We start from the raw sequence: 9576 nt of genomic DNA on the forward strand, positions 1-9576 counted from the left end.
CAAAAGAAATATCCTCTATTCTGATCAAGCTGTGTTAACTTATACATAAGCTGTGAACAACATTCTCTATGGATTACATCTTAGCACAAATCCATATTAATTCATTGAGAATAATGCTAAATATTCTGTTTGACTGATGTGGATTTCCTCATTCCAGTTCCTCACAACAGTTTTAGCTAAATGCTCCTGATGTGAACATAAAACACTGTCAAAAACACAAGACAACATTTGGCACAGCACTGCAGAGACATCATAAAAGACAAAGACAAAGGACTAGAAACTAAAGTAGCCTAGATATCTATGAACAGAACTGCACATTCTGATTTGTTTTGAATCATGTCCGTAAGCTAATCAGAAATGACTTGATGTGTCTTTTATTTTTGCATTTTATCTGACGAACCCACTTTTAACAAGACAAACTGTTCAATTTACATTTGATCATTTTTGGCCAGAACAAACTTTTTCCAGCTGTGCAAGACTAAACATCAGAAAACAGCACAACAGTCTTGACATACAAACTAAACGAACAACACTTGACAAACTATTCTCACATGTGTTACGTTCATGCAACATTTTAGCTACCACATAAACCTAAGGATGGTAATGCAGGAATCCCTAAAACATCAGGACCTGTAGACCAACATACGTTAGTATTCTCACATGCAGACAGGTCTGTAGTTGACGTAACAGAAAAGAACAAATCTGAACTGAAATGTTACATGTGTGGTTGGGAGAGGGGTATTGGGTCCATTCCTTAACACACTTACTCAGTGTCTTTGCTCCGTACCCGTCCTCCCCTATTCCAGAGATGTCCTACACCACACAGCCGATCAGGGGGGCGGAGAAAGAGAGAGACGAAGAGAGATGAAAGAATGGGAGACAGAGAGACAGAGGGAGAGAGAGAGACAGTAAGGTTGTTGGTGGGGCGGGGAGAAACGCCAACAGAAGAAGGAGGGCATGGGCTTCCTGGAGCTACCTACACACACACACCTAGACCTTTCACCTCACCCCGGGGATGCGTTTGTGTGAGCGTGTGCTGTCTTTATGTACCTACGTGTCAGGGTGCACGTGCGTTTGTGGCTACTTACTTTCCGAGTCGCTGCCGTCTTGCTCGTCGGCGTCCTTGTTCTTGTAGAAAGGGAACTTGCGTGAAAAGATGAAGTTCTTTCTACGTTTTTCACTGAATGACTGTGCGGAGAGAGAGCATGGTGCAAACAGGGGGCTCTAAACGCTGTCACAAACATGCTGACAAAAACAACACAACGACCGGAGCCGGACGTGAGGGACAGCAGCCAGGAAACAAACCAAACATCGCTCTGTTTTCATGGTCAGGATCGTCCATCGAATCGAACGAGCAATTCACACATTTGAAACGATTGAATTGAATTATTTTTGGCTCGAGCTGAAAGCACTGGTCTTTGTTTGTTGTGAAGGCCGATCCAAACCCTGCTGTCCATGACGTCAGAGCACCTGAGCTATTCTTAGACAGCTCGAATGTATTCAAATCAAAACATAATCAGTAGAAATGAACATACAAGGGAGGTAAACGATGATCAACAAAAGGCCAACTGAAGCTGGTTTAGCTTTGCCATGCAAAGGGGACTTAAAAACAAAAAAAAAACTCATATTAAAAATATTAAGCATGCAGGACTCCTGACAGGGTGACATGCTGATCAAATGGGGCTAATTTGTGCTGCCTGTGTGTATTATTATGATTTTCTGAAGGTGAATTGTTTTTAAAATGCTGAGAAAAATCAACAAAGTAACATATATGTGCCTGGGGTGATTCTAAATGTGATTTTTCAGTGAACCTGAGCTCAATATGCCTGATATGAACGTAATTTTCCTGAATAATCTATAATGGTGGAACCCATCAATGATATGTCCACATCATCTTTCACCCCAAAATGGAACGACTTACATTACATCAAGTATATTTTAAAACCAAAATTTTATTTAACTCCCTTGAATAATGTAATGCAATTCTTAATAATGCAATTATGTTATGCAAAACTCAATAAGAAACAAATAAAGACAAACAGTAGATATTTAAGTTGTCAACCATACTAGTATTTTATATCCTGAATTTAATAATGCTTTAATAGAAATAATTGTCAGGATGTGATACATTGATGAGAATGACGAGTATTATGCTTAGTTATTATGAATTGCAATGTTTGTCCATTTTTTTAATGATCTGTGGGTGAAACATAACCTAGACATTTCTTAATGAGATTCATACTTAAATGTCTGGCAATAAATATGATATTAATTTTAATGCTTTTGTGTGTATTTTTGCGTTTTTCACCTATTTTAACATATCAGTACAGTGTACGAAACCAATTGTACCCCTGATAGTGATTAAAGGGAATATTCATAACTTTCACCCAACTAATTCTCCCTATTATAAAGCATATAAACACTTCTAATCAATGCATGGTCAAAAAACACTGAAATCCTATGAGTCATAAACCTGAAATGATACATACACAAGTTGGTGCAACTGAACACAAAGACAAAACCACACGACAAAATCCTCAAGTAATCCATCAGTGCCAACATCCCTTCCTTCTCCTCATCAAGACAGAGAAACAAAATACAAGGAAGAAACTGAAATGTGCAGGCCTGGCTGCGATGTTGCTATGGATACAAGTGGGAATCATAAGGCTAAAACCCTGAACGGCTCTGCAGTTGGGTGCCGAACTAAAAATACACCCTTCAGTTTTAATCATTTACCTCTCTCAAATACACATATATAAGAACTATTTACTACAGATGACCTTACAATACTGATCTCATAAAAGATATGAATGTAGAGAGACATAATACTAAGGCTGTTTCAGTGAGCGCCCGTTGGGTCGTGCTGCAGTACTGATGCTGAGAGCTCAGAGTGAGCTGTCACACTGCGGCACGGGGACAGTCTCTCACACACACTTCCGTTCTGACTGACTGACTCAATAACCCACCAGCACAACTTGAAGTGGAAAAGTAAATTGAAGATGACAGGGAACGAACGCAACTAAACCGGATAGACTGAAGAGAGATGAGTGAAGAAACACTGCAGATGAACTGTCTAATAAATCGCTGGGCCCTTCCTGTTTATACCTTAAGAAAACTGGAGCGAACAGAATTTGGGATGTTGGCACCGACTTAGTCAAATAGAGCACTCACCCCTTTAGAATCGAGGCTACCGGGTTTTGCGTTGAATTTAACCGTCTTCAGTCGAGCTCTCTCTTTTCTCTCGACCCTGCCACAGGAATAGAGACATAGTGAAACACTTAACTAATGTACTTACACTTCATTTGTACGCTTTTCACAAACATATTGTAACTGCTTTCCCCATTAATAATAAGAAATGTTTATTGAGCACCAAATCAGCCGTTATGATTAGAATGATTTCAGAATTATTAATATTGAAAAGATTTGTATTTTAACTAAAAAATGCTGTTCTTTTTAACTTTTTAAGGTTCACTAAATCCATAAAAAGTATTACAGGTTGCAAAAAAAAAAAAAAATATTAAGCCGCATGACTGTTTCCAACATGAAGTATCAAATTAGCATATTATAACAAATCATTACCAAATCTAAAAGGTACAGTACATACAATCTGAAACAAACAAAACACTTCTAATTTAGTTGTACAGGATAATTTTTCACCTGCACTGTAAAAATGAATATGCTTTATCTAATCAATAGTAATTGTGGCAATAGATTACAAGCAATATTATTAACTAAATTGAACAAATTAGAATTCAGTAATAATAAAACAAATTATTCCTTAAAAGTCAACCATTTAAAATGAGTAAAGTTTACACCAAAAAATAAACCAGAATCACTAAAACAAACACCGATCACCATAATGGTGACTTAAATTTATGTTTTTTTGGTTGTTGTTGTAAGTTTTACTCATTTTATATGGTTAACTTTTAAGGAATTAATTTGATTAATTATTAATCAATTCTAATTTGTTAAATTTAATTAATAACATTGCTTGTAATCTGTTGCCACAATTGTTTTTGATTAGATAGCATATTCATTTTTACAGTGTGATGTTTTAAAACAAACAGACTTTTGCTGCTATACCTTTAAGATATTTGTATGCAACAGATACAAAATTGATAGGCAAGAATGTGATGCGTTAATGTTAACGAATGATCCATTTTCACTGCTTATTATGCACATAGTGTATTGAACTCTTTTATATCGGAGAATAAAGGAAAATTCATTCTTCCATTGTATGCTCCCTTTAAAGAGCCAACTTAAATATAGGGCAGTAGGGTAACAATTAGAACTAGGCCTGTCACATGTTAATCTAGTAGTGGGGGGCTGTGTGCGATTTGGTAAATTGGCATATCAAAAATAAGTTTAGTCTTTGTATTTGTGAAGGATTCGTCATGAAACTCACCTCCTCTTGCTGGGGATGACACCCATCTCTTCACTGTCCCCTTCTGGCGTCACTCTCCTGGCCTGCCACCACTCATCATCAGATGCATTGATGACATGGAGAATGTCTCCATATCGGAAACTGAGACCCTGACTGGGCAGACCACTATCCTTCGCTCTCTCGTAGTCAAACAGAGCCCTGGAGAGACACACACATAAAGTCAGTTTTACAGACCTGACAAATTTCACATCCATCTGTAAATAAATCAGCAACTCAAATCCGGCTCTAAAGCAGCAACGGCTGAATCCTTGGAAAACAGCGTGCGTGAAATGTGCAGATACGGCTGTGAGGGGTACAATAAGCGACATTAGCCATGGTAGCACATATCATAGCAGTAGGTTTGTGTAGAATTATGGTGATATGACAGATTAAAACAACAACCGAATGCTCCGTTCCAAGTGGCTGCAGTCACTTTAATTGCCAAGCCTGGAAGGGCTAGCATCATATCATATTACAGGCAGCCAACATCATATTATTTTAATATTTCTGTGGGGTACGACTAGTGTGGCATTATTCAGTCTGTTTTAAAAATGAAAGATGCACCTATCACTTCCTGTCCACTTTATAACATAAAAAATATGATAAAAATCATAAATAAATACAGAAAATTATATGCTACCGGTTTAAAGTTTGGGCCTTGGGGTCAGTATTTTTTTTTTAAAAAGAAAGAAATTAAGCATCACAACTTCTTTCAACATTTTGAGCACCAAATCAGCATATTATAATGATTTTTGAAGGATCATGTGACTGAAGACTGGAGTAATAATGCTGAAAATTCAGCATTGCCATTACAGCGATAATAGCATTTTACAATACTACTGTATTTTGATCGGATTAATGCAGTCATGGTGAGCATAAGAGACTTTTAAAAAAAACATTAAAACATCTTACCAACCCTACACTTTTGAGTGGTTGTGCATTATTATGAAATTTAGGTCTTTCTCAGATGCCACAAACCTTGAAATATATTCATACATGCTAATTTTAACATTATTTTGACTGGAAAATCTCAGCTACTTCACAAAACAGAAACCCTCCACCAAGAGAGAAGCACAGACATGTGAAGCCCTTTCAAAAGGCAATCACAGTTTACTACGCGCTCCTGCCGTCTGAAGTGGGTGAATCACCTCTTATTCATCATCATATCAAGGAGCACTCCTTCATATGCACAGCCTAGCATACAAAAAAAAATCATGATTCATGTACTCATCCTTAGAAAGGGGCAGATTTTACACTGATGACTCAGGCTCAAAGACCAGATTAAAGGGGAAGCATGTGAACTGGAGTCACCAACTGATCTTTAGTATGCACCTCAAAAATTAGCAGGAAATTAGGAGGTTTTGTGTTATTTTTGTGCTTTCGATTACATTCTCAAAATTCACCTGCGAAAATGTTCCAGGTTCTTTTGCTTATCTCTCTCCAGCAGGGCAGTTTGGATGATCACCCAATGAAACACAGTGAATGGAAGCACTATAGCTCAGGCACATGTGTACACAAAAGAACAGACAGGCTGTCACAGTGTCCAATAGGCCTAAGTACACAATACAAGAGATAATGGCCATTAAACTTCTCCCTTCAGGTGCATTTTGTCTCTGCAAACCTAGCAGAAACACTTTAATGCAAACCAGCATTCTTATTCAGTCTGGGTCAATGAAAATGAAGGTGAAAACAAATGAAACATTGTATGATACCTGGAGAAAACCATGTTAGCTTTAGCATTTCTTCCCAACTCCAAATGCTTATAAATTTGTATTTTTTTCCCCACAACATTACAGCAACTGAACGGCAATGTTCAACCATTAGGGGTGTAACGGTACATGTATTCGTATTGAACCGTTTCGGTTCGAGGCTTCCGGTTCGGTACGCATACAAACCGAACGATTGCTTGGACCATTTTTCCTGCCGGCAAAATTCGTGCTGACGCGGCCAACACAACATTGCGCAACATCAAATGGCAAGCGTAATGAAAGCAGAACGAAACTGCGCTACTCGTTATGTGCTTCATGGATCGTTTATCAGTTCGGACCAGCAACATCTGTGCAGCGCGAGCCGATCTCGATCAAGCAACACTGTTACCACACCGCGCTGAGAGATCCGGTAAAGAAAACATTTGAATTCGCCACTGAGGTAATAACATCGCTGCGAGATCTAGTGAGATGCATTCACATTTCTCCGTTATTAACCGTAGATCTCTATTAGATCAAACAGCGCTGTCATGGGAAACCAGGAGAAACATTGTGCCGTGAATGAACTAGTAATACTTTCGTCCACAGACCAGCAACATTCACCATGGATTTAATATAGTAACACTAACTGGAACCAGTTTGGCTGGAAAAGTACTTCACACATCTTTTTCCAGCACTTCAAAATTCAAATATTATATAAATAAATATATATTTAAATGTTATTTTTAAGGTGATGACCAAAACATTATTTGTTCATCCTTCAAAGATGAGCCCATTTATAAACCTGAAAGTTTCAAGATCTAGGAAAACTCACACTTATTTAAAAATATTTTTTCTTTAAACAAATAGGAAATTTCTCTGGCATTTCTTTCTTTTTGCTGTATCGAAAACGTACCGAACCGTGACTTTAAAACCGAGGTACGTACCGAACCGTGATTTTTGTGTACCGTTACACCCCTATCAACCATACACATGTTATTATTAAATATATTCTTGCTTGAATATAAATAGGTATTATAACTGTGGTTAAAATGCTTTATGAAACATTAGATTATATATATACGCTAATATTCAAAAGATTGAGGTCAATAAGATTTCTTAATGTATTAGAAAGAAGTCTCTTATACCTACCAAGGATGCATTTATTTGATCAAATTGACAGTAAACAGTAATAGTCAATTATTTAACTATATAATATAGTAAGTATTATTACAATTCAAAATAACTTTTTATTTTTTAAATATATATACGTATATATGTATGTGCAAAAATAATTGCGATTATTCGCATCCAAAATAAAAGTCTGTTTACATCATATATTTGTGTGTGCTGTATATAATTATTTTGTATATATAAATACCTATGCATACATGTATATATTTAAGAATTGTTTGCGCTTAAATTCTGTATATATATATATATATATATATATATATATATATATATAAATACATAATCTATATTATATAAATATAAATATTTTATATATGAATACCACATTTTCTTAAATATATACATGCATGTGTGTGTATTTATATATACAAAATAATTATATACAGCACACACAAATATGTTATTTAAACACAGACTTTTATTTTGGATGCGATTAATCGCAATTAATTTTTGTACAGCCCTAATATATATATATATATATATATATATATATATATATATATATTTTTTTTTTCACATTTTGATCCTTCAGAAATCCTTATAATATATTAAATGGGAATAGTAATTTCCCCAGTACTATCAATGTTTCAAGTTGCAACAGTCATGCTGTTTAATATTTTTGTGAATTGTCTTTCAGAATTATTGGGTGAATATAAGGTTATATCAAACCTCAAACGTTTTAAACTCAACTCTATACACACTCCAAAAGTCAAATTTATATCTAAATGGAAAACTGAACATATTTTACAGGTCATTCTAAAAACTAAAAAAATAATTTCTAAAGAATCATAAATAATTTATGCATCTTGTGCTGGAATCAAAGAAAAAGTACACCAGCTACCCATACTGCACTGCTGTGAGCAGATAACAGCATGCCAAAAATGATGGGTTGCACATAAAGTTTGGCACATATGCTACTCTAATGGGTGGGAATATTTAGGCTCATAGATGCATTATTCCACATCAAACACAATTTTCAGACAATTGATCTGCACTTCCAGCTGTATTTGAACACAAATCACTCTAAAAGTCATGTGATGTTGCAAATATGTCCATTAGGGTCAGTCACTGGTGCAACATTATTTTTAAAAGCAAGCAATAGCGCACAGTGTAATGGCGGCAAGTCACCATTACAATCCCATTACAAAAGACAAACTGTAATAAGGGCAAAAAAAAAATGATCCGCACTGCACACGAACAAAGTGTTATATTCAATGTCCTCGTTAACCCCTGCTTCATTAAAGTATAAAACACAAAGACGCACACACACAGGAACACATGCCTAGGGAAAAAAGCACATGTTCCCTATCATCGGCCAACAAAGACATTGCGGTTGTTATGGAAACTGCAAGCAACGTACAGTGCAGATAAATAATATTTTTTATATGTTTGTATGCTGGCAGGTTCTCAGCCCATTACAGTGAATCCATCCCTCCATGGCATCATTACGGCAATGATGCTTCTCAAGACTCTTCCAAAAAACAGCATGTGCTAGTGCAGTCTGCAGACAGAAATTCTCATTTACTGTCACATTACACATACTGAATAATGCTCACTGCAGAGCATTATGTGCCCTCACGATAATAAATAGAACAAAATCATGTCTGTGAATAATTCAGTGGGGAAATGGATTTATAAACTACCAAAATAAAGAACTAAAACATTCTGTATGACCAAAGCTGAGGCTTAGTGCTCATTTATTCTGTTGTTCATGTGGATGATGTTCAAGTCAATGACATTTAGTATTATTTATATACTATTATAATTAGGGCTGTCAAACGATCAATCGCAATCAATCGCATCCAAAATAAAAGTTTGTGTTTACATAATATATGTGGGTGCACTATAATTATTTATATATATATATATATATATATATAAATACACACACATGCATGTATATATTTAAGAAAAAACGATTAATCGCATCCAAAATAAAAGTTTGTGTTTACATAATATATGCGTGTACTGTGTATAATTAATATTTATATTTAATATAAATTATGTATAAATATATATACAGTATATACATGCAAATATTTATTAATTATATACAATCATGTGTGTGTATTTATATATTCAAAATAATTATACACACTACACCCACATATATTATGTAAACACAAACTTTTATTTTTGATGCAATTAATCGCGATTAATCGTTGCCCAGCCCTAAAAAAAAGATTTATATCTAAAATATTTATATTTATATATAATATAAATGATATAAATCTATATACAAGCATGTGTGTGTATTTATATATAGGCTATATA

The 9576-nt window shown here is 35.3% G+C and overlaps 1 protein-coding gene across 34 annotated transcripts in view; it reads right to left on the reverse strand.

Moving 5' to 3' along the window:
* The window catches only part of dlg2 (discs large MAGUK scaffold protein 2), a 199596-nt gene that overhangs the window by 8011 nt on the left and 182009 nt on the right, over positions 1-9576 (reverse strand). For 31 of the 34 annotated variants that reach the window (XM_089126013.1, XM_089126023.1, XM_089126011.1 and 28 more), the window contains 3 exons: positions 4406-4582; positions 3172-3247; positions 1089-1188 (listed from right to left, as the gene is read on the reverse strand). In XM_089126013.1, coding sequence (XP_088982139.1) covers positions 1089-1188; positions 3172-3247; positions 4406-4582 — 353 coding nt within the window. Of the gene's footprint in view, positions 1-767; positions 814-1088; positions 1189-3171; positions 3248-4405; positions 4583-9576 lie in introns of all 34 variants that reach the window. The other 3 variants (XM_039677574.2, XM_039677552.2, XM_039677549.2) reach the window with 1 other exon arrangement.

The sequence above is a fragment of the Pimephales promelas genome, chromosome 23, assembly GCF_988280905.1.
Source record: "Pimephales promelas chromosome 23, fPimPro1.hap1.1, whole genome shotgun sequence".
NCBI lineage: Eukaryota > Metazoa > Chordata > Actinopteri > Cypriniformes > Leuciscidae > Pimephales > Pimephales promelas.